The sequence below is a fragment of the Periplaneta americana genome, chromosome 4 (genome assembly GCF_040183065.1).
Source record: "Periplaneta americana isolate PAMFEO1 chromosome 4, P.americana_PAMFEO1_priV1, whole genome shotgun sequence".
Lineage (NCBI taxonomy): Eukaryota > Metazoa > Arthropoda > Insecta > Blattodea > Blattidae > Periplaneta > Periplaneta americana.
This window is the reverse complement of record NC_091120.1, coordinates 95,220,841-95,247,997: the sequence shown is the minus strand read 5'-3', so window position 1 is coordinate 95,247,997 and position 27,157 is coordinate 95,220,841. Positions and strand designations below refer to the sequence as shown.

The following is a 27,157-nucleotide window of genomic DNA, read 5'->3' as shown; positions in this document are numbered from 1 at the left end:
TACAGAAAATTTTATTGTGGTCATGATGGCATCTTGAAGTTCTCTCTTCAGCTTGTATTTTGCCCTCCACTGTACAAAGGTTTTCGGAATGGTGCCTCTCGTTCTGAAGAAGAGATCGGTAACTGTGATTTTTTCAGTGTTGTATTTCGTAGGTACTGAATCATAGGCTCAAAGATTTTTCTTTTCCTTTTCTTTCACTTCAGATGGTTGAGTGGCTCAGATTTAAAATTTTACCGTAGGATCTGTTATTTCGGTTGTTTACTTATTCCTATTTATAACTAAGACATCAATCCTATGATTGCTCCCATCATCAGCAATACAGTGACCTTCCTGGTGGACTTCTAAATTTTTTTATCAAAGTGCATCTGTGATCATAGAACATACGGTGTTGTGACATTTTATTCTGCGTACTTTTTCCTTGGACAACTCCCAAGCACATGTGGTAAAGTTTCATCTCACTGCCGTGTCTGCAGTAGGTTGTGTCTGTAGAGCGACCAGAGAGAGAACGTATTGGTGCCACCATCGCATTCATTTTTAGAATTTCTCTCCACTCAGAACTTGATAATCCTTCATGCTTGATGATCCATGAGTTGACTGCAAACAATACAACTCCTTTTCCTTTTTGGGGCTGTGCACACCAGGTTTTAAATTCGTGCCGAAAATGTTGTCTTAATTGTTTCAAGGATCCTGTAGCCTCATCTGTGCTCACTTGCAATTCTGACAAGCAACGGGTTCTTATAGTTTCGTAGTTTTGTACAGCATTAACGTGCTGGTCATTTAGGTTTTTCTAGCTTGGTATTTATGTTGCTGCAGATAGGCTTCCCAAGTAGCGTGCATCACTGAAGTCCTTTATATTTGGTACTTGTGTACAGCATGCTATTAGGAGTGTCATCTGGCATTTGTAATATTTCTTTTACTGCGCTTTTAAGCATATTGTCAGCTTTAATGAGGAAGTTTTTGGTATCAGATCCACAGATACAGTTTGAAATGGATATATTAAAGCTGGGCTGATGAACTGGTTTAAGACTACTAATTTTTGTTGTGGCTGAAGCAAATATCTTGAAGTTAGTTTCTTAGTTAGTACTATTTTCTAGACATTTTATTTGTACAATTTCATTATAGATCACTGCCGAAGACTTACAAGTGCATCTCAACATTGTATATACGATAATTCCAACAATAATGTAGCCAAATCCCTTAAATTTGTTATTTAATAGTGAAGTAGCATTATTATATAAAACTCATAACTCGTTAATAAGCCCAAAGTTTGCTTATGCCTAGACTTTTACAGGATTCAGAATTTGAGTACCTGTAATGAATTAGTTTCATTTAGACCTGTTTGGTGAACAAGGTTAAATTTTAAAGACTTTTACATGTAAGGGAACAAAATTTCATCAACAGGATCATTAGATTGAATTGAGTGTCTTGGAACGGTGTTTTTGTATGGAATGCAGGTATAATTGAAGACCTCCCTGGAAAAAGGATGTAACATCAGATTCTTGAAATGTGTGATGTAGGTGGAAAAAGTAACTTTAAAGTTTTTATTTATAACAATAATTATTGCGTTCAGTGACTGAATGAACTTGTATCCTTGTTTAGTCAAATGGTTGTGATAGTAAATACAGGTCTAATGAAATATGCCCCTGAAATTATTTTCTTTTCCCCTGAAACATGAATTACAGTTATGTTGTTTACATCCTTATTCCGGGTAAATCTTCAATTTCTGTTTAAAGTTAATATGTGTAATTTATAAATTATTATTGGATGTTTCATTAACCAAGTAGCTAGCGTATCAGTTTTCCATATCAGAGACATGAATTCACATTATATAAGATCCAAATTATTGATTTAATGTAATTAGCAAGCAGGTTTCAAATTTTCCTCTGCTATCATTCAACATTTGTCCTTGATTTATTGTAATTGTTAAATTGGTAGCAGAAGTGGAAATCCGTAGCAGAACTATGAAATGTATTAACGAATTTCTGTTCAGTTTAAGTTGTAATTAAATTTAATCGTAACTAATTTCCTTGTCCACTCAATTTCACTATACTGATAATATTTCATTGTGTGTGGTTATGATTCATAACATATTTTTAAAGAAGTGTGGTTAGAATTAATAAAATTAACTTCTTAATAAAGTGCTTTAAAAACATCAATACTGGTATTGTAGAAGACACGATAAAATAATGTGTACAGTACTTAAGTTCGCCAGATACTGTATCAATCGAAAGGGAAGATATTCATATATTTGAGATTGGTGCACTTTCAGAAGTACTGGTAGTTAATTTAATATTATATTTTGAGTCTTTCATGCCCAACAACCAAGTTAATCTGTAAGAGGTTTTAGTACACACTGAGTTCATAGTGGACAAAGATGGTATTGGAACAGATTTTCTTCGACTACCATTCCTTCTTTCCTTCATCTTATTACAATAACTGCATGACGAAGCATCCACTCTTCCCAGTCAGTGCAAGTAGATATTGTGTATCACATACTTGTAGCAAGAACTTCATACAGATAAAAATGCTGAAGTGCCACTTACAGTGTATAAGGAAATGAAACCACTGGCACATGTATATATGCATAAAAACTGTTTTTTTTTTTAATTTATTATTTTCTCCAGAACTGTTGTTCGTATTGTGTAAGTTATCTTAGTTTGAAAAATGACGTTATTGAATGCTTTTACACCTCTTTTCTGAATGCTTATATGTTTATATTCGTGTTAAATTTCTTATTGCTCCTACAAAGTATAGTATCATACAGTATTGTATTTTATTGCAATTCTAAAATGAGAGTTATCTGTTGTGAATTAAAACGTATTTATATTTTTATATGTAAATTAAGTATCTTGACAAATATATTTTCTGTGCACTGCTTACAGTTACACTGCAAACAAATAATGCAGATGTAGCATTGAATGAAAACTATACCAGTATAGTACTAGAACCGTAGAATCATTTTCATTGGACAGTGTTTTATCCTGCTCAATTACCCATTTAGTTATGGATGCTTTGTTGCAAATATTGGCATTACATATACTGTACTACAATGCAAAATAGTCATACTTCATTTCAGTGGCAGTGCTGTTCAATGCATCAAGAATTGACTGCAAGTGACTTGATTATATAATGTTTGAAGCATTAGATTGCACTAATTTCTGTAGGACAGGATGTTACATAACTGTAATTGGTAGTTGCTAGTTCTCTCCACAACTCCTTTATTCTTCTCTCGTGCGCTGCAACTTCTCAAAGCAACACAAAAGCTGTATCAGTCGAATGATGTAGGCTTTATATAATGAAAATGAAATTAAACGTGCAAAAGTGGTTCTATTACAGTCCTCAATACTTCATTGCAATATACTATATACAACATGAGAAATATTCATGATTACAGTAAAGGAATAATACAGTGTTAGGTATTAAATTCTTTTATACAGTCAAGGTTAGAATAATTCATCAAGCATTCTATTAAAATGATCATATGTGGGAATTAATATTGGTGTACACTATACTTGTGTACTTCGTACATTCTTATTTACATCATTTTTCACAAGATATGGTTTTAAACAGTTGATTTTTTCTGATTTTGTCATTTGTTAAATGGTTATCAGTAATGGCTTAAGAATGGCCTTTTACAATTGAGAAGAAATTAACTCTGACAATATGGGTCCGTGAAAGACCACATACGAAAAAAAAATTTTGGTAGTGTCTCAGTATTTCGAAAACAACAAAAAAAAGTCTCCAACAAAAGCAGGAAAGAAAGTTATTTATCACGCTTTGATTTCAGGATTTCCAGTTCTGCAGAAAGTTTTTTCATATATTTCTTGCATGAATGAAGATCTAAATTAAGGATTTCTTTACTTCTGTTGATTCATGCTGTCACGAAAGAGCTTGTTTTTTAATTGGAGATTTTTTGCTCAAATGTAAATGAGAAATGTGACAAATTTTTTAAGTATCGCCTAGTGTGTGCTCTCTCGAACACCCATTCTTTCATAATTAGCCTCTTCGCAATTGTGAAAGCTCTCGGACAGGCAAGGATTCCTACTGTGAATAACTAAATAAATATGGACTGTAGCTGTGCTACAATTCAACTCGTATTTTGTTTACTTACTTTGTTATTGTCTAGCAGTTGAAGGATTTAGGCGACATGATGTGTATATTACATTATTTAATGATAAACAAAGGAGTAGTCGCATTATTGTATGTGCAGAACATATAATTGTGTATCATTTTACTGGTTTTACTTATTATCTAAATCTAGTACGATGTTGTTTTGCATAAAGATAGCCATGTCAAAGCCTACATATACTTATTATAATCACAGCCTACCTTTTCAATCGTGAAAGAAGTCTACTTTATAGGGTGCACGGACTGTACCAGCTGATTTACGCTGCTTGTCCAGCATTAATATTTGCTGCTAGTAGATATAGGCCTATATGTAGTAATACAAACAGTTAAAATATTAATGTTACAGATGTATGATACATTTAGTTCTTTTTTCCATTACTGCCATCTAAACTGGTCTTTGTTTCGTGGTCCGTGCCAACTTAAACAATGGTTTTACTCATAGTAGTGAATTAAAAAAAAATGTTTGCCCTCAGCTTCACCTCGGGAGCTAAACTTTCCATTAGTGAATAAAATCTAATTTTACTCTCTTATACTATAAGTTACTGTTAATTATTATCAGATCAGAAATAGGTAATTTGATGAATTAATGTTAAAATTTAGGGTATTAAAGTAGTCTCGCAGAAACAAACAAGTTAAAAGTATTAGAAATGAGTTTCTAATAATTATGTATTGAAGAAGGCACTATTCAATCTATGAAGAAGAAAAGAAGATGATGATGATGATGATGATGATGATGATGATGATGATGATGATGATGATGATGATGACGATGACGATGACGATGACGACGACGACGACGACGACGATGGTGATGGTGATGAAGAAGAAAAAAAAAAAGAAAATTGGCAGTAATAACCAGAAGATGATGTTACTGAACATTGGAACTGAAAACTTGAATTGAAGCTTTAAATTTGTAGATTTTTAAATTTTATAAATTATAACATACCATATTTAAAGTGTAGATCGTATTGTATTGAAATATTTTTATTTCTCCGTATAGAACATCTGAATATTGGGGTCGTATTATATTCGAGGTCATACTAGATTCAGGCCAATCCAGTAGCTGCTTCATATAGGAATGTTTATATTAAAGTTTTGAGCTAATCGTTGCTTTTGATCTCCACTTCATGAAATTTGTTTAATATGTAGCATTTCGGAAATAATTATGAAATTCTAGAATTAAATATTCAGTCTGTCTAATAGTTCTGTTGCTACTCATGTAGGTACACAGTTATGCAACTAGAGGGAAGGTTAGATATGAAATATATGTATTGTATTGTATTGTATTGTATTGTATTGTATTGTATTTATTTACATTCCATGGTATTCGTTCATTGCTTCACAGCTAGAATATGGAACATCTCAAAACGAAAAAAAAAAAATCTTAATAGTACTATAAAGTCTTAATTATAGTCACAATCCAGTTGAAATATATATAGAAGAGTTTTACAATATAGTCTATTAGTACAACACAATTAGTATCAATACTTAATAGAAAACAGACATATTCATGAAATGTTGTTGAATGTCATGAATTCACCTACACACTCCTTTTTGTGATAAAACGATAGACTTGCCGATGGAGTATGAAAGTATTTGTTTTATACGCATATTTATGCTATGAACTGTTGAATTAGTTACAAAGTTCTCACGATTACATACGAGGAAGATTATTAGTGAAAAAATATAATGATAAGTCATGTACATTATTTGTAGTTTTTAAAAAATAGTCCTACACGATTCCATAGATTTGGCACCTACTATTATTCTAATTACTCTTTTTTTGTAGTAGGAATATACTGTTACTATCTGTGGAATTTCCTCAGAATATTATTCCAAAACTCATTTGGAAGTATGCAAAGTATATTGTTTTTAAGGTATAGATATTTACTATCTCTTGCATAGATCTAATAGCAAAACATGCTGAATTTAGTTTGGGGATAATTTCTTTAATATGATTTTTCCAATTTAACACATCGATTTGTAAACCAAGAAATTTGGTTGTTCTTGTTGTTGTTTCTATTAGGGACCTGTTATTAATTATTGGGTTTGATATTTGCAAGTTTGAATTTTGACGGGATTTAAATTGGATTATGCTAGTTTTGTTACAATTTAATACCAATTTATTGGCTGAGAATCAATCTCATGGTTTGGTGTTTTAGATACCGAAAATGTGTAGCTCAAACACATTGTAAAAATGTATTTTTTATATCGATTATGCATTTACTTTTCTGTTTTTCGTCTATAGAAGAATTAAAAATATGTATGTTATGCTTTACAGGTGATTCACTGCACGGGTCATGTTCTTGCTTCACCTTCCTGCAAGAAAGAAATTAAAACTGACTGTGGAGCTGACAGTGATAACAATAACAACAATCAGCAGCAGCACTGCCTAGTAGCAATAGGAGAACCAATTCCTCATCCTTCAAATATTGAAATCCCATTAGATCATCAAACCTTTCTCAGCAAACATAATTTGGACATGAAATTCACATATGCTGATGACAGGTAATTAATTTTCTATTGAAACGTTTTTTGATTAAGAAATTACTGAATAAGCAGAAGCGTATTATTTATGGAGTAAAACCCCATTTCATTGAAACACATAAGTTATATAAATAAATTTGAGTATGTACTACGAAAAACATGCTGAATCATAATGTGTGTTAATTATTTATTGGTTTTGAAAGATTATATTGTTTTATTCTAAGAAGTGGGCATATTGTCTAAATATTTAAAATTTTATTTTGACTAAATTAATACTGGAATTATTTTTGTTGTGTGCTTTTTCTAGACATTTTTAGAGCTATTAAAATTTTTTCGAAATAATTACCTTTGTTGATAATAAATAAATTGCTAATCACTGTTATTATATAGTTGAGTTTAGAGATGATTACTGTTCTATGCCTTGATGCAATCTTATAGCTCATAAAGATCATTTTGCTCAAGCATGTAAAAAAGATAGATACATTTCTGTTATATATTTATTAAAAGATAGTAACAAGCAGTGGCGTATGCTGAACCTGGAGTTTGGGTGTTCTGTTAAAAATATATAGTTGGTCTATCTCGCACAATTATTATAGGCCTAAGTGAAATATCGGGTCAACATTAACTACCATTGTCAATATATAATTTAGTATTATTTATAAATAATAACTACGGGGCGGATGTTGATGATCTAAAAATATACTTAAAATGATAATTAAAATGACCTTAAACTAAAGGAAAAATGACATAAAATTAAAAGAAAATGACATTTAAATATTATTCAAAGTACTCGCACCACAACTTCTTAAAAATTAATCACCTTGTTTCAATGACTGCCCTGCAAATGCCGGAGAAAGGAGGCAACTACAAATAACGTATGACATAAAATTAAAAGAAAATGACATTTAAATATTATTCAAACTTCTTAAAAATTAATCACCTTGTTTCAATGACTGCCCTGCAAATGCCGGAGAAAGGAGGCAACTACAAATAACGTTATTCAAAATTGCATTATATATGATCAAACAATAACCATGGCGAGCAAAATAACCTGTTTGAAGTTCCACAACCCGCTAACTATTCTACAATTTCATATTGTGAAATAGAAAAATGTCTAGTGTATTGTTCGCTTTTTGTTTTATATTGTTGCACTAAATTCGGAAGTGGCGGGGTAGGTCTACCCTTATTCACTATATGTAATTTCTCTCCTAGTGGGCGAGAAGAGAATGGCTTTTGCAAAAGATCTTTTACAGTGTACATTTCCAAGTGCTATTATCATTAAATAAGTAATTTAAATTGTTCACCTGCGCTGGCACACATATATGAACCCTAGTAAAACCTAAACACAGTAAATTCACTTACACAAACAAACGCTATTGACAAGTTGAGCTGCCTGTATACAGGACGACTTGCGAGCTTGAGAGAAGCGAGTATCCCCACCATGCCACCTTGCACGCGCAGAGAATTATAGCAGTAACTCTCAGCAGGGGATGTTCTTTTGTACGGACAGGACAACCAGACCAGAACTCATCCCACTTCGTCAGGCAGTGCGTACGTTATAAAACAAAAGCCGTTCTGGGGATGATGTGCACATTCAACCAGCAGGCATTTAAAATATTTAAATGGTAAAAAATGAGATTACCGAATTTACAGGGTGTCCAGCGCACACCTTGAACATCCGCAGTATACGCCCCTGGTAACAAGACAACTGTTAATGAGCCTATGTCAAACTGTGCGCACTGTTTGATCTGTAAATAGACGAATATGAAAAATTAGCAGCCCATACTGATACTAAGGTTGAGAAATGAAAGATTGAATAAAAGAAAATCGAAAAATTGAAAGCTCCCACATGTCACGTGGTATCTTAGGCATTCATGCCTGATGATATTTCAACTACTCTCTCTAGGTATAAGTGTTTGTTTCTTAATGAAATATTCTAAGTAAGTTTTCACATCCTTGTATTTAGTATGGGCAACTAATATTTTAATATTTATTTATCTGCTGTGAAGCTCTGTGTACGAAGTTTGGGACAAGGTTTCGACATGAACTCATTAATAGTTCCCTTGTACGAATTAATCCTCTTCATTGACATCTGTCAGTTTCCAATATTGGACAATAAGTTGCAATGTACAAGTAGATGCCTCTTTTGGATCTGTATCTTTTTATGCACTATTTTTCGAATACCAGTATTAGTTTCAATATATAGAACTCGCACTTCCAGAAATTGATTCCAAAATCTTGTTTTTCTATTGTCACAAGTATTAACACATGTGGTTCAGACACTGAAATTACAGATTTTTTTTTAATCACCTGCAAATTCTCTTGGTTAATATCGAGTGATTTTATGCATGGTATTTCACTGCAGTAGACAATGATAAGTATCTGTTGGGCAGAAGGTTGGTATGTTGAAGTGATTCAAATTCTGCGACATTACGTAAGATTGCATAGTCTAATGTAAACTGAGAAACATAAGAAAGAAAATCTGAGCATTGAGGGTGAAAAATTTGTATATGTATATCAAGAATACCAGTTCTATTGGTTCACGGGTGGTACTGCCTAGTGGAAGAGTTAGTTGTAGGGAAGGAGTTAATGGCATTGTTGTTGTCGAAGCAGAAAATTTTGTTTACATTCTGTGTCATGGATTTCAGGCCCTATTTCTGATGTTGCAAACAGATTTTGCAATGCAGCTTAGTTTCTTGTATCTTTAAGGGGAGAGAACAATATGGAAAATACAATAATAATTTTATTCTATGCTTCGACTTGATTCTCGTTCTTTCATTACTGTGTCATTTCTATCTTGTGATTGTCTGAACAGTTTGCTTTTACACAGAGCTGAAGTTGAAAGATTGGAGCTCCATACTTAAAATTTTATGTTATTACAGTTGTGTTCTTGTGAAATTATTGTGAATGGTTACATTTGGTGGTATAGTTCTTAGATTTCATGAAACACACAAAAAGCCTCTTAATAATCCTGGGTACGACAGTCAATAGAGGGCCAAGATCAACTGCTGGCCTCACATCGACATGCCTCAGCAGTATGGGAATATTATGTGGTTAGCATGATGATAGCCCTAACCATTATAGCTGGTTCACAGAACTTGATTTTGATACCAACTGTAGCTCCACAGATTCATTACGATGCTGGGTCGGCATTTGCCCTATACACTGGCCAAAATTTCATGAAAAAATTTCTTCCTCCATGAAGATTCGAACCAGTGCTCATTCCATAATGCAAGTCCAAGCATGATGCTTTAGACCACGATGCTACAGCGTAGGATGATAAAATCTCTTTGACAATGTAAATTTAAACATAAAGATAATGTACTGAAAAATCAACTAACCATACTGTGAGTTCAACCTTTTTTCAAGCAGTGATGCATTGTTGTACACCAGGCGGAGTCTGAAGCAGTGGAACTTGGCATAAAAACATTTGATGTATTGGTTGGTTAGCAAGAGCTGATGAAAGCTTTGTCTTGACAAGTTCTGATTTATTTATCCATTCATGTACAAAGAAAGTTAATATTTTATTACTGTGATGTACTGAAGTACATATGATATTTCCGTGCAGGAATTCTGCATTAGCATATGGTGAAGAATGGATAGAACGGAGAAAAATTCTTTCTGGCACCGGGAGAGGTGACAAGGATTCAATCTGGCATCGGAATTTGAATCCGGTGTGGCTTAGTGGATAAAGCGTCAGCATATAGAACTGAAAACCCAGGTTCGAATCCTGGTGCTGGAGAGAATTTTTCTCTGTTCTACCCATTCTTCACCATATGTTAATGCAGAATTCCTACACGGAAATATAATATATACTTTGGTACATCATAGTAATATGAAGCGTAAGTAATCACTTCGTGATTTAAGACAGCATCTTGTTCCGTCGGATCCTGGCACTTAGTCACTCATAATGAGCGCACCTTTGTACATAGCTTTGGACATTGTGCCATTATCACATATTTTGTGACATAGTACATGAGGGTAGGCCACCAAAGGGGATCAGATAGGTAGAACTTATAGTGAGAAGGATTCAATCCAGCATCGGAATTTGAATCCAGTGTGGCTTAATGGATAAAGCGTCAGCATGTAGAGTGGAAAACGGTGCAGGAGAGAATTTTTCTCCGTTCTACCCATTCTTCACCATTTAATATTTTATATCTGCTATGAGCCTTAACATAAACAGTAAATACGTGATATTGGAAGCTGAAGAGCAATAAATAATATGATAAAAGATATTTACTCTTTGAGCAGAGAAATGAATAGTTGATGAAAATTAACTGAGCTGTTAGAATTAATATTGTAAAGAAAAAAACTAAGAAATTAAAAGACGCAGATTAAAAGCATTGCAAAGGTGAGAAAGTAAACATTTTGTTGATTGAAAATGGATTTTGTTTCTTTTCCTAATCACATTTGTGTATAGGTTCCGAAATATGTTTGTTGCTTTATTACTATTTTAGCTGTCATGTCCCGATATTTATATTAAAATCGTATATCTAACGCATTTTTTAAATTTAAAATACTGTGATATTGTAAAGGTCCTTACAATTAAGATCTGAAAGTATCAAAGATTAAAGGTTTTTAACAAATCACATGTAAAAATTAATATTATTGTAAGAATTTGGCTGGTTTGTCAGTTGGTTGGTTGATTTCTAATACTGAGCACTTGACACCTGTAGACATTGGCTTTTCTTAATAATTAGTCTCAGCTTAATACAGTGCATATTTTCTGTTTGTGCACACCTTACTAGTGTATTGGTGGTTCAATTGCTTTGAAATAAATAAAAAATTGACCATTGTCTTGCTTAAAATGAAAGCAAAACTGTCTCATGTAAAGCACTAATGTTGGCTAGCTGAGATTGAGACATTACAAAGATGGATACAACTCGTGTGTAGAAGGTGTAAATGAGATATTTCATTTGGCTGTATTTGTCAAATGAAATACCTCATTTACATCTTACTTTCCATAGCTGTGAACATGGTGAATATTGTAGAACAGTCTGTCTAAACTGAGCAGATGGCCAAAAGTGAATTCTTGCATTGCAACTGCAATTTTGGACAGTTTGAAATTATTAAATTTCTCTTGAAAATCAGTGCCTCTGACTGCATTATTCATATGAACAATTTTGTCTGAACATAATGTGGATTAATGCTGGGTAACTTTCGGTGTTGGACCCCGGACTCATTTCACCGGTATTATCACCTTCATCTCATTCAGACGCTAAATAACCTAAGCTGTTGATAAAGCGTCGTAAAATAACCTACTAAAAAAGTAATGTGGATTACAATAGACTTCAGTGACAGTAATTTCTTTGTGAGAGGACTTGCTGATATCTGTTACTCCAAGCACTAGAAGGGCTATCTTGAATGGCTGACAGCCTTAATAAATATAGGTGTCGATAGGGTGCGAATTAACGGGGAGAGGGGATGGGGGGATTTCCCCCTGTTGGAAAGTAATCCCCCTCTCATAAATTCATATTATCCCTGCCAGGGATAACTCTTATCCCCCCTTACAAAATATAATTGTTTTAATACGAGTATATGTACTTCATAAAGTATAAAGTAAGCAGAGAAAATAATATTGATGTGTTATCATCACCGGCAAGCTGACAACAATCAATAACTTAGGAATTACATATCTTATCTTAAGCCTGCTTATGAATATAATTATTATTATGATGAAGATTTAAGACAAGAAACTCAGTGCGACCAAGTGTTGAGCCGTATCAAATGAGGATAATAATAATTTTATGTATGGTATTCTCTATCTAGGATTCTATCCTCCCTCATCAGAAATCTTAATTCGCACCCAGGGTGTCGATATCGTACAAATATTCCACTTAATAGCGAATATATGTTCAGTCTACCCAGATGAGAGTACTGATTCAGCCTATACCATTTTATACAGATTTAGTTTTTGATCTGAGTTTGAGATATTTTGGGAAAGGAAACAGAAATCTCGAAGAAATTATATCACTTAAAAAATATGATAATTATGTCAGTGTCTTCCATATACATATATGCTAAATTTAATGTAAAGTAACACAAAATTTGAAGCACCAACCACATAAATGAAGCCGAAATTCTCGAAGAGTTTGCTATGGTAATTTACTGAACTCCGACCCATGGATTGTAGTGTTGATGTTTTTCAACGTTCTGAGGGCTCATAAGTTCCTCTTCGTAGGTATAACTGTCCATGCTAATAAAACAATGTTTGTAAACTGGTTATGAAGAATAATGATAGAACAAGACTGTGGAAAACAACTGGTTTTAAATTGGACTAAGTAAGTGAAAAGTTACAGTTCATGTAGTAATGCTACTACAGTAAGCAACCATAACATAAGACAATCCTTGCGTCTGTAATGAAGGGACATCTTTCACAGGGTTGTTTATCTGAAAAAAATTTCACCCTTTTTTCCTGTAAACATTCCAACTTCTCTGAATTCAGAACCTTTAAACTATCTTTAAACAAACAAAACTCTTCATAAAATTTGTCAAAATTAAATGTTGGACAGATCTATGGGAGTTTAAGAATTTTCCAGAAATTTTTCCATGTTACAAAATTTTACCATTGATTTATCAACACACTCACAATGCCAGAAAATATTACTATCTGAAAATTCATATTTTCTTTCTTTTCTAAGCTCATTAAACAAAATCTTTCCCCCAGATTTGTCATTATTTTGTTTTTCTCTTGGAAGGAAGTTGTTCAGCAAAGTTTTACACTCAGAGTCCACAAAGTTATCTTCTATCCTGTTCAGAAGTTTATTTAACTTATTTATCACTTAAAATGTTCTATTGATAAATAAATCATCATCACCATCACCATCACCATCACCATCATCATTATCTTCCTAACAGGTGATAGTTCTAAAAAGAACTGTTCCAGCCTACAACATTTTTCTTCCATCTTTTCAGAGGACATCCTAGTGATTTTTCTCCTGTTGGTCTGTAATTCAAGACTGCTCGAGGGATTCTTGTTCTAGGCATATGCTTGACATGATGGTGCCACTTATCTTGGTATTGGTGTATATACTGCAGTACTGGTTCCATTCTGAGTTCTTGTATGATGTTTTCATTTCTTTTGTGATCCCATTTGGTATAGCCAGCTGTTCGGCACATGAACTTCATTTCACTAGCAGTAATACTGTTTTCATCATTCTTTCTTAAAGTGTTCTCCCCCTCCCCAAATCAAAATGTGTTCCTTAAATAGTTTAATCACATTATTGAAAAATATAAGATAAATTTACAACACTCTCTTTCATTCCACTTTCGTCGTGAAAAATTGTTTTATGTATGCTGGGTATTTTGCAATACTTTTGAAATAGCTACACAGAGATGGACAATTTACCAACAAACATTGAACTGCCCTCCCTAATGATAGCTGCCTTCTTGGGACATGACACAGGAACTCAGAAAAATCACTTTGTACAAATTCTGAAAAAGCAATTAATTCTGCATTCTTTTTGCTGATTATGAAGAAAAAAGGCTGAAACATTTCAATACTACATTTTCTATATCAACATCTAGCAAGTCATTCGCATGTTTGAAATTTGCTCTCAGAACAAAACCATTATCATCCTGCAGATGCTTGTGTACACTATATCTGATGCCAAAGTTAACATTTACTTTGCCTGCAGAATATGATGACATCCTGTCCCATGAAAGTCCCGATCTTTCTATAGGCACCGTGCAAGGGTCTGGAAATCGTACTGGTGGCGCCACGCAGTGTCTCAATTCCTAATTAACTACAGGCTAGCATTCATTCACTAGTTATGTGTGATATAGAAATTACATGCGGATTTCTGCCGATAAAAAGTTGTAATATTAGTAAGAATAGGTTCGTTCATTCATAGTGTTCTGACCAAGGACAGGTCTTTCAATGCAAACCCAGCATTCTCCAGTCTTTAAGTATTTAATAGACGCAGTGAAAAGTTCAATAGTTTTAGAGGAGTGTAAAATGTAACTACAGAGTTCCTGAAATATCAGTGTAGTTGTTTGGCATTTAAATCAGATTTCAGACCATTGAATGAGGCGGAATAGTCATATTACGAAAACATTGATATACTTATGATGTCATGACGTGTGTAATATTTATATGTGTATAATGTCTCTATAAATTACGTATTTTAATGTTCTTTAATTCTAAAATTAGTCTTTTTATGTTATGTTTTATTTAACGAGTAGTTTCTACTTCTTCAGCTGTTAATCTGTTATCTTGCAGATACGGTAAAGTAACAACAATGATCCCTTTATCGGAGAGGTTTGTTTTTATTCCGGGAAAACCTGACTTCATCACCACCTTCTAATAGAGTAAATAATCCGCAATCAACTGTTATGAATGTGTCACTCGATCTGCCACTGTAGCATTTAGATTTGAAGGCCACCATTTGATCCACGTTAAGTGGCGTTTCACTTTAACTTCAGTATATAATCAGTTGTCACTCTGCATTTTGAGTAGTGTACTTCCTTTGCAATATTGCGGGCATTGTTTCCTGAATACTTTTTCTACTAGGCCAAAACACAAAACTACAGTAACCAACAGCAATAAAGTGGTGGTAAAAATACATCATAATTATAGTTGTCCGATGAACACCGAACATCACCCTCATAGCAGAATACGATAATTCAGTTTTCAATTTAATATGAAAATATGAGTAGACGATTTTCTTCACTAATCTTACTATATGATTGTGTTTCAATTGGCAGCAATTTTAACAATACAGTCAAAACCACAAAATGTCACTCCCATTAAGTCTGGTAGTTCTGTCTCATCTCTTTTTGAAGAATTATCTTGGAAACCTTGCATTTCATTAAACATATCATCTGTTCCTGAACTCTTGCCATAACATTTATTATGTGCCTTCAGTTCGGGACGTAATGGAATAGACACTTGAGTAGACAATTCTCACAATTCAATTGTGAAAGAAAAACCAAAATCACTAAGAATGGTGTCATTTACTTCTGCCTGTATGGCTGGATATTTTATTTTTCGAAATAACACTTGTTGAGCATTCACCTTCCATAATACTTAAATTTTGATCTTTTCTTCTCCTTTTCGCGTCTCTTTCATAACTTTTCTAAGCTAGTTGAGATGAGGCAACCTTTTTCTTTAATCTTTTCGAAAAATACTGGGAACGGTATGTTAGTTTTGGGAGTGTCCTGCTCTCTGTCCCAATAAAATGAATACTGCAAATTCTTATTGCGAGTGTTGGTTCCCAAGGTGAGCCATTAGCACTTGAAGTCAAGAATTAAATATCGATATGAATACATTTGAAAACAAATATATATCATTGTTTCTAATATTATACATAATATATATGTAAAGAACTCGGCAATTATGTACTATGTTTTTACTTTTAAATATAATAGCATATACAGCATTGGAATTGAAATTATAAATTCCCTTCGTTGTTAACATAATGATTATTTATAAACATAATATAACATATACATTCTATTTTTTACATTAATATATAATAATACTATGATTATTTACAAGCAGTGTAGGCCTACTTACTTTCGTCTGCGCTTGGATCCACAATTAACATCGTTCCACTTCAGTTTTCTGTTTTGGGAATGAATATTCCTATAAGCATTACTGCACCCAAGAACACTGTACTTTGTGTTGCCTTTCCGCTTTTTAGGATTATCCATATTTCTAATCATTTAACCTGAGACATTAAAGTACGTTCATACGCTTCAAGCATAACCCTATCGCTGCTGTCCTGCAGTTAGTAACAACAGTCGCCACCAGAGGAGCTTGCACGGTGCCTATATTCCCCTTTAGTAACTTATATATCCCTGCTACTAATTTATCACTTTTTTTTTCTATGATGTGTGTGCGTGCGTGCGTGCGTGCGCGCACGCTCTGGATTTAACAATGAAGTCATCATCCTTCTTACTTCCCAATATTTTGATGGAAGGTTCACAAATGTCCTAAGAGTTTCACAATTAGCCAGGTGCTCCATCTCCATGTCCTCTTCTCTGGTGCACAGTAAGCATTTAGGTGAATTCAGTACTCCAATACGATGGAGGTGTTTACTGAGGCAATCATGACCAGTAATCAATCTGAACTTGGCCACGGCAGATTTTCGAGGTAGATCAGGAATGAATTTTGGATCTTTGAATGATTCTTTCCATTTTGAATTTTGATGTTTTACCTGTTCGCTGTAACTTATTCTTTTTATGATATATATATATATATATATATATATAAGAAATGATGCAGTTGAACATAGTAAACTTGATCCTATAGTTAACATACGATTTTAAAAATGACAAATGTGAGATTTGACTGAAAGCAGCCAATGAATACCAGCAAATTGATCAGAATAGTGAAGACACACAGAGAAGATTTTTCTATTCCCCTTGTTGGAAGCATTTGTGCCAAGTGCAAGTAAGAGGAAGAGTTAAAAAAGTAACCTTAATAACTGTTTTATTAATTGAATATGTACAATAAGACTGCAAACACTTCATCACTTTTCAACATAGTCCCAACTATGTTCAATGCAAGTGTTCCTGTTATACTATGTTAAAAGTGATTAAGTGTTTGTAGTCTTATTGTACATATTCAATTAATAAAACAATTATTAAGGTTACTTTTTGACTCTCCCTCGTAATTTTCAGAATTTTGGTGAAGTCGTGGACACTTTTTGATACCAAGACATTTGTTACCAGAGCTTCAGATTCAATTCTTTGATTTTTTTATGAATCATACCCAAAAATATTATGAAAAAGCTTGATGTTATAGTTGAAACTGCTGTAGTATTAATTGTCCACATTATGGTAACACATTGTGATTTCGTTGATTGCAGTATTTTGCTTCTCAGAACTACTAGCTTTCACCATAAAATTACCTCTTTTTTTTTTTTTTTATAGATGCAGAACACCACATAGAGTTTTTATGAAGCACTGTATAAGCATATGCTATGCTTTATTTATATATATATTTTTTGACATCATCAGCTGAAACTATAAATCCCAACATATGTAGTTCACAGATCATTTTAGAGTATGAACTATCTCTATGCCCTCGCTTCATGTAAATGATGTTCAAAGCATCCCACAGTTCTTCGTACTTATGCAAAACTTCTAGAAATGTTGTCATCTGATCACTATCATTTTGAATGTTTAACCAATGGTGTATTTCTAAATAGAAAAGTGTCCTGGCTCTAGAATTTCAGTAGCACTGTCAGTAGTTGTTTTCATAATCGTCTTCATAATATTAATAATAATAATGATGATGACGATGATGATGATGACGACGATGATGATGACGACGATGATGATGATGATAATAATAATAATAATACTTACTTACTTACTTACTTACTTACTTACTTACTTACTTACTTACTTACTTACTTACTGGCTTTTAAGGAACCCAGAGGTTCATTGCCGTCCTCACATAAGCCTGCCATTGGTCCCTATCCTGAGCAAGATTAATCCAGTCTCTACCATCATATCCCACCTCCCTCAAATCCATTTTAATATTATCTTCCCACCTACGTGGGAATAATAATAATAGTGATTTCCGCAGGAATACTTATGGAATGTCAGACTTAAATACATGGGTTCCAATCGAGATAGAGAGATTGTTAGGTGTGCGAAGTACGAGGGGGATTCAGGAAATAACGACTGTTTTGTTGTAATAATTAAAAAATATATATTTATTTGAAAAAACAAAGTCTGTTACATAACTGAAGCTTCCTTTACTTCTCTACATAATCACCACCTACATTTAAACATTTGTCGTATCTGTTCACTAGCTTTAGAATTCCCGTGGTATACTCCTCTGCTGCCAGTTCATTAAGCCAGGTGTTCACTGTCTTCTTCAACTCTTCATCACTTCCAAAATGCGTACCACCCAGAAAGTCTTTCAGCTTAGTGAAAAGGTGAAAATCGCTAGGAGCAAGGTCTGGACTATAGGGCGGATGATCAAAGATTTCCCAACCGAATTGATCCAGCAATTCTCGAGTTGAAGCAGCAGTGTGTGGGCCGGCGTTGTCGTGAAGAAGCACAACTCCTCTCGAAAGCATTCCTCGCCTCTTGTTTTGGATGGCTCGCCGTAGTTTTCGTAAAGTCTCACAATAACGATTTGCATTGATCGTAGTGCCTTTTGGCATGAAATCCAGCAAAAGAACACCTTTGCGATCCCAAAAGACAGTAGCCATGACTTTTTGTGTTGAGAGAGTCTGTTTGAATTTTCTCGGTTTCTTGGGTGATGAGGGATGATGCCACTGATGTGATTGGCGCTTGGTCTCTGGGGTGTTGTGAGACACCCAGGTCTCATCACCAGTCACAATTTGATCAAGAAAGGCGTCTCCATCTGTGTGATATCGCATCAAGAATGTCAATGCTGAGGCCATTCTCTGAGTTTTGTGCTGGTCACTCAGTTGCCGTGGAACCCATCATGCACAGATTTTGTGGTAGCCAAGATGTTGCGACACAATTTCACCAAGCAAAGAACGAGAAATGTCAGGAAAGGCAATATGCAATTCGTCGAGTGATGTGTGCCTGTCTTGCAAGATTCTGTCGTTCACTTTAGTCTTCAGGTCTTCTGTGATGAGTGATGGGTGTCCGGGTCGAGTTTCATCGTGGACATTTGTTCGCCCGTTGAACATTTCGCACCATTTTCTCACATTTCTTTCATTCATTACAGTATCACCATACACTTCTTTCAATTGCCGGTAAATTTCTGCAGGTTTCAAATGTCTGGCATTCAAAAATCGAATCACACTCCTCACCTCACAGTAGGCGGGATTATCAATCACGTCGTTCATTTTGAAGTAACGCAAAATGCACAATGGCGACTTGTTGCAACCAGTACTCACAACATTATGAGAACACATGTTAAGGAAGCCAGTTGACCTTCAAACAAGGAAGGGGAGTCAGCTGCGCGGCGAGTATGCGCGAACGGTCGTTATTTCCTGGATCCCCCTCGTAGATCTCACTATGAAATTGTTTAAATATGAATAAAATCTGACTTTTTATAAATGCAAAATCTGACGATAATATGAAAATCAGAAAAGTGCCCTGGTGATGCCAGATCTCGAAAAATAGTACCTTGGTGCTGACAGGGCCAGCCAGCCTGAATACATCGTGTTTAACACAGTTTAAACAATGTAGCTCTACACATCATGACTACTTGTCATAATCTCATCAATCTACACAGCTAGGGTTGCAGGAATCCTGTATATACAGGTCATGTCCTTTATGTTTTAATGATTTTGTCCTGTGTTCTATATTGCCCTTGTTGAAAGTCTGTACTTACTCATTTTCAATAAATTACACAAATTCTGTTATTAGAAGACATCATTTAAAATAATAATTGTTGATCAAGAGATGCAAACAAACCCCAAAGAATGAAAAAGCAAAGCATGTGAACGATTTGCTACTATAGTTAATGTGCTCGTCAAGGGTCTGTGGCCTTAAAGCATTATAAGCAGACAGCACTATAGACGGGAAATGATTTATGAAATGGGGAAAGCAATTTAGATACCACTTCATAGGAAACATATTTTTATTCTGCATTAATTACAGTGCAAAATGCAAATAAGAGCTCATTCCATATGAAAAAATCTTTGATTGTTGTTTTCCGTGTGTTTATACTGCTATGATGAATGATAATATTTTCTATGCTGTTCACTAATGTAATTTTTCACTTATAGATAGAGATTTCTGCTTTGCCATTTTGCACTATCAAACTTACTGCATACTCTACAGAATTTACAGATGACCATATTTTACAGAAAAAGACAGGAAGTCCACACCTGTGGAGTAACGGTCAGCGCATCTGGCTGCGAAATCAGGTGGCCTGGGTTCAAATCCCGGTTGGGGGAAGTTACCTGGTTGAGGTTTTTTCTGGGGTTTTCCCTCAATGCTGGGTAACTATCGGTGATGGACCCCGGACTCATTTCACTAGCATTATCACCTTCATATCATTCAGACGCACCATTAAAGACCAAACGTACCAGAAAGACCCCAGCCCCTTGGATGACGACTGAAATACGTAGCCTGATGTCCGAACGCGACTTAGCCTATAGGAAATACACCCGCAATAAAAACGACGAATATTTTAACTTATATAAACACCTAAGAAACAGAACGACTCAACTAATAAGAAACGCTAAACTCAAATACTCCTACAAACTTATAGAGCCCAACACAACCCCTTCCGAGTTATGGAAAAATCTGAAGGTCATTGGACTTGGAAGGGCTAGTGAACAAGCAGACATACCCATCCCACTTGACCGATTGAACGAACACTTTGTAAAGGACCCGACCTTAAACAACACAACGAAACAAGACACAGTTTTGCCTGACTCAGCTCCCCCAACTCGAGACAAATTCTATTTTACTGACGTCACTCCTATTGACGTAATGAAAGCCATCCGACGCATCAAGACGAAAGCTCAAGGGCCAGACAACATTAGCATATTACTCATACAGAAAATACAAGACATAGTAATACCTACAATTGCACACATATTCAATAGTTCCTTAATCACTTCAACTTTCCCTAAAATATGGAAGCAAGCTTTCGTTCTTCCTCTTCCAAAAGTCAAAGTTCCCACCGACCCGAACGACTATAGACCAATCAGTATCCTGCCAGCCATATCAAAAGCACTGGAAAGAATCGTACACAGACAAATTACTAACTACATGAACGAACACAAACTATTCGACAAGTATCAGTCAGGTTTCAGAGCTGGACACAACACAAGCACTGCTCTACTTAAAGTGACAGAAGACATTCGTGAAGCAATCGACTCTAATAAAGTAACAATACTAACACTTCTTGACCTTAGCAAAGCTTTCAACTCTGTAAATTTCGACCTGCTCACCCATAAATTGAGAAATCTGCATTTGTCAAAGACTGCTGTGAGTTGGTTCGAATCCTACTTACGGGAAAGACAACAATGTGTTGTATCCGGGAATCGAAGCTCTTCCTGGTTTAACATAACATCAGGTATACCACAGGGTTCGGTACTCGGACCATTGTTGTTCACGATATATGTCAGTGATATTACATCTCATGTAAGGCATTGTAACTATCACTTGTATGCTGACGACCTTCAATGCTACATCTCTTCCTGCTTAGATCGAATAAATGACGCTATAGATAAATTGAACAAAGACATTGACTCGATTGTGACATGGACAAAGAAATTCCATCTTAATATCAATCCTGGAAAGACACAAGCAATCATATTAGGACACAAACGGCAAACCGACGCTGTAAAGCACCTCGACATTTCCCCCGTTAAAGTAAGTACAGTGCATATCCCTTTCAGTTCTTCGGTAAAAAATCTTGGCATTCACATGGATAATAATCTCAACTGGGACATGCAAATCACAGAAACCTGCAGAAAAGTATATTCTATTATTCATGTGCTAAAAAGGATAAATGTTCATCTTCCCTCTTGCTTAAAAAGTCCCTTGTGCAGACCCTTGTATTTCCCTATTTTGACTATGCTGACATTTTACTGACTGACCTTTCCAGCGACAACAAAATGAAACTTCAACGTGCTCATAATTTGTGTGTACGTTTTGTAAGCAATGTTCGTAAATATGATCATATTACCCCATCCCTGGAAGCAATAGGTTGGCTTAAACTAGATAAGAAAAGAAATTTACATTCACTTCTCTTTCTCTTCGAAATCTTGAACTCTTCTATTCCTTCGTACCTGTCGTCTCGCTTCACTTACCTTTCTTCCCACCACAATCTGAACACACGCTCTCGCCATGAAACAATACTAACAATACCATCCCATCGCACCTCCTCATACTCATCCTCTTTCACAATAGCCCTGCCAAGACTCTGGAATTCGTTACCTTCTAGCATCAGGGACTGTCGAAATAAAATTCAATTCAAACGCAAACTTACTAGGCACTTGGTCAGTAATTGAGACTCGTTCAGACATGGTTTCTTGTAAATAGTTCTTTTAATCTACCACAAAATATCTCAATATCCGGTAATTTCATCACTATAGAATTTTGTTATTGTAGGTTTAATTTGTAATTTAGTAAATACAAAAATATTCTTTGTTCTTAACTTCTATGATAAAATGTCTAGCTTTCATTAATCAGGTATTCTTGTCGTACTTTAATTTTTATTGTAATTGTAATTGTAAATTTAATATTAATTGTAATCTTATTGTTCATGTTATAGTTGTAATCCCCTGGTAGAGGGGCAGAGAAGGCCTGACGGCCTTATCTCTACCAGGTTAAATAAATAAATCTAAATCTAAAAAAATCTAAATAATCTGAGATGTTGATACAGTGTCGTAAAATAATCCAATAAACTTACTTACTTACAAATGGCTTTTAAGGAACCCGAAGGTTCATTGCCGCCCTCACATAAGCCCGCCAGCGGTCCCTATCCTGTGCAAGATTAATCCAGTCTCTATCATCATACCCCACCTCCCTCAAATCCATTTTAATATTATCCTCCCATCTACGTCTCGGCCTCCCTAAAGGTCTTTTTCCCTCCGGTCTCCCAACTAACACTCTATATGCATTTCTGGATTCGCCCATACGTGCTACATGCCCTGCCCATCTCAAACGTCTGGATTTCAAGTTCCTAATTATGTCAGGTGAAGAATACAATGCGTGCAGTTCTGTGTTGTGTAACTTTCTCCATTCTCCTGTAACTTCATCCCGCTTAGCCCCAAATATTTTCCTAAGCACCTTATTCTCAAACACCCTTAACCTATGTTCCTCTCTCAGAGTGAGAGTCCAAGTTTCACAGCCATATAGAACAACCGGTAATATAACTGTTTTATAAATTCTAACTTTCAGATTTTTGGACAGCAGACTGGATGATAAGAGCTTCTCAACCGAATAATAACAGGCATTTCCCATATTTATTCTGCGTTTAATTTCCTCCCGAGTGTCATTTACATTTGTTACTGTTGCTCCAAGATATTTGAATTTTTCCACCTCTTCGAAGGATAAATCTCCAATATTTATATTTCCATTTCGTACAATATTCCCGTCACGAGACATAATCATATACTTTGTCTTTTCGGGATTTACTTCCAAACCGATCGCTTTACTTGCTTCAAGTAAAATTTCCGTGTTTTCCCTAACCGTTTGTGTATTTTCTCCTAACATATTCACGTCATCTGCATAGACAAGAAGCTGATGTAGCCCGTTCAATTCCAAACCCTGCCTGTTATCCTGAACTTTCCTAATGGCATATTCTAAAGCGAAGTTAAAAAGTAAAGGTGATAGTGCATCTCCCTGCTTTAGCCCGCAGTGAATTGGAAAAGGATCAGATAGAAACTGACCTATACGGACTCTGCTGTATGTTTCACTGAGACACATTTTAATTAATCGAACTAGTTTCTTGGGAATACCAAATTCAATAAGAATATCATATAATACTTCCCTCTTAACCGAGTCATATGCCTTTTTGAAATCTATGAATAACTGATGTACTGTACCCTTATACTCCCATTTTTTCTCCATTATCTGCCGAATACAAAAAATCTGATCAATAGTCGATCTATTACGCCGAAAACCGCACTGATGATCCCCAATAATTTCATCTACGTACGGAGTTAATCTCCTCAAAAGAATATTGGACAAAATTTTGTACGACGTCAACAAAAGTGATATTCCTCGAAAGTTACCACAGTTGGTTTTGTCCCCCTTTTTAAAAATAGGTACAATTATGGACTCCTTCCATTGTTCTGGTACAATTTCCTTTTCCCAAATAGCAAGTACAAGTTTATAAATTTCGCTATATAATGCACTTCCACCCTCTTGTATTAATTCTGCTGGAATTTGATCGATACCTGGAGACTTGTACTTTTTCAGATTTTCTATCGCAATTTCGACTTCTGAAATCGTGGGTTCGGGTATAAATGGCTCAGCAGTTTGTATTTCAATATCGTCCCGATCATTTCTATTTGGCCTATGTACATTTAGTAGTTGCGCAAAATAGTTTTTCCATCTGTTTAGGATTGATGAAGAGTCTGCAAGCAAGTCACCATTCTCATCCTTGATCACGTTTACCCTTGACTGATATCCGTTCTTAAATTCCTTTATACCCTTATATAAATCTCGAATGTTTTTATTCTTACTAATAATCCAATAAAATAAATAAATAAAGACAGGAATGTATTGACAGGGAGACTTTTGACTATTAAAATCCTTTCATACAAAAAAAAGTACCGGTAAATATAATTTCCAACAATGCTGACAAGAGGGTTTTTTTCATGTAGAGAGTGAAATTTATTTCTTGCACTCGTCATGCAATGACCCTCTATATAGTCACAGCAACATATTTTTTCACCATGCTTTTAAAACATAAGTTTCGCAATTTATACGGAATTTTTTACTTATTTCTGATCTGAAAACAGTGCTACAAGTGGAATTTGGAAGTGTTACAAGAGGATAAAATTATGCATAATTATATATGAAATGTCCCGGGACCATATAAAAGGAGCGTAATGAACAGGATAGTGTTATAAGCAGGAGCATATTAACGAGGTTTTACTGTATTACCTTCTCTATCAGTGTTTTGGGCTGTCACACAAGGCGAATAGTTGCTGCATGTGTATCATGTGACTAGCTAGCAGTGAGAGAAGTTTAACTCTTCTCGCTGCGAATTTTCTTCTCGCTCAGAATTTTTTTTATCTCACTGAGCGAATTTGCTAGCCAGTTCTCATTGCAAGTTGACTCACTGCTACAAAATCGCCAAGTGTGACCTAGGCTTTAGACACAAAATCATTTTTTTTTTCAACTCCTAAGGAATGCATGTAGGTTTATACTCACTTCGTAGTCGTACTAGGGTGACCAACTTCTGCACAAAAATACGGGAGATGGTCTCAATAAACTTTAGCGGAATGTTTTGGGTGTGAAACCAGGATTCATTGACAGAATGATTTATATTAAATAATATAAAACTATCTACTTAATAATTACAATACAAATATGAGTTAGGTCACAATATTGAGTACAGTATTTAAAAATATGCATGTTTCTTAGTTTTAACTTACTTGTATATTTTGTCAACAGGATGCCGCAGACATTTAATTTTTATCTTGCGATGCAAAAAAAAAAAATCTTTACAATCATACATGCAAATATCGTTACACTAAATATTATAGGATCACCGAAACAGAATTACTGTGTTGATTGGTATCTACTAAACTATCAATATTAATATCATTTCACTCATTTTATATCTAAATATATTAGTGATTATTATTAGGTTACATTAGAGAATTAGCAATCATGATTGATAAAGAAAAATATAGGAGTATTAAAATATCAGTATGGGAGCTGGGAGGATAAAAAAAAAATAGCTCAAATACGGGAGTTCTCAAAAAATACAGGAGAGTTGGTCATCCTAATTCATACTGTCACAGAAAACTCAATTTTATTAATTTATTATTAGTGTATGTTTACTGCCATTTTTTCTAATCATGGCTGCACACATATTCAGTAGGGTTTTAGGGCATGAACTTCCGAGCTCTACTGATCAATAAAATCGTCAAACCAACTATGGTGTATTGTCAGCCTACCATTTGTACTTTCCAATGCCAACTGAATTGCAGTATGAAAGATGTCATAAGATTTACGCTCTTAATAGAGGTCTCTGTAGATATTGTATGATCTGACAAGTGTATCATGTGTAAGTATTCCACTTCTCATACACCATAATCACTATTCTTTCACGTGTTCGATCACATGACCTGACTATTATGGTCTCAATACATTGTTTCTTGAGTAATCCTATACTTATCTTTCTGTTTCACATGCATTTTAATGTTGTTTCCCAATGTATTACTGTTCAACCTCTCAACATGCTAAATTAAATTCATATAGAATAGTTAAAAGAAGTCCAGTTTTGTGAAACATGATAAGGCAAGTTACAGTCTCTTATCCTAGTAGACTTGCCAAAAGTCTCGTATTATATGGGATTTCCCATATTGAAGTATGAAATTACCTATGTCCATATCAATATTGCAAGGGACATAAAAAGTTTCGTAGGCCTATTTTAGTATTTTAATAGAATTTTGCATTTTAAAATCACCATGACATTTTGCCATGCTTATAATCTTTGGCAGCGACAGAATATGTGACATGATACTACTTTCGGAAGTAGGAAAAGTAAGAGTACTTGTTTAGATCACAGTCTCATCAGTCTCACACTTTGTTGATACACCAGCGTAAGTGGCTGCGAACTTTGATGGTGTATGTTGGTGAGTTGTAATCTTGTTGTAAAATTTCGGGAAATAGGTCCGAGTCTTCCCACAAGAATAAAAAGAGATACTATGTGTATATATCTAAGTGGGAACAAGAAGTACTAGCTCCTGTAAGGAGTAACTCTTTCAAAGGAGGTTAAAAACAATGAAATTCCCATGCACTGGAAAGTAGTCATCTCCCTGTCCGCTATAATAATATATTTTACTCAGAGTTACACAACTACTTTCTCCAGAAAAAAAGCACTGGATACACATGTACTCTCTCTTGTCACTATTTCTCTCTATCATTCCATTGTAAATTAATAAGATCAATAATTACA

The 27,157-nt window shown here is 34.7% G+C and overlaps 1 protein-coding gene across 4 annotated transcripts in view; it reads left to right on the top strand.

Annotated features, from left to right (window-relative positions):
- Window positions 1–27,157, top strand: part of LOC138698063 (hypoxia-inducible factor 1-alpha-like) — a 512,524-nt gene that overhangs the window by 233,598 nt on the left and 251,769 nt on the right. For all 4 annotated transcript variants that reach the window (XM_069823756.1, XM_069823755.1, XM_069823754.1 and 1 more), the window contains exon 5: window positions 6,410–6,636. In XM_069823756.1, the coding sequence (XP_069679857.1) occupies window positions 6,410–6,636 (227 nt within the window). The remainder of the gene's footprint in view (window positions 1–6,409; window positions 6,637–27,157) is intronic.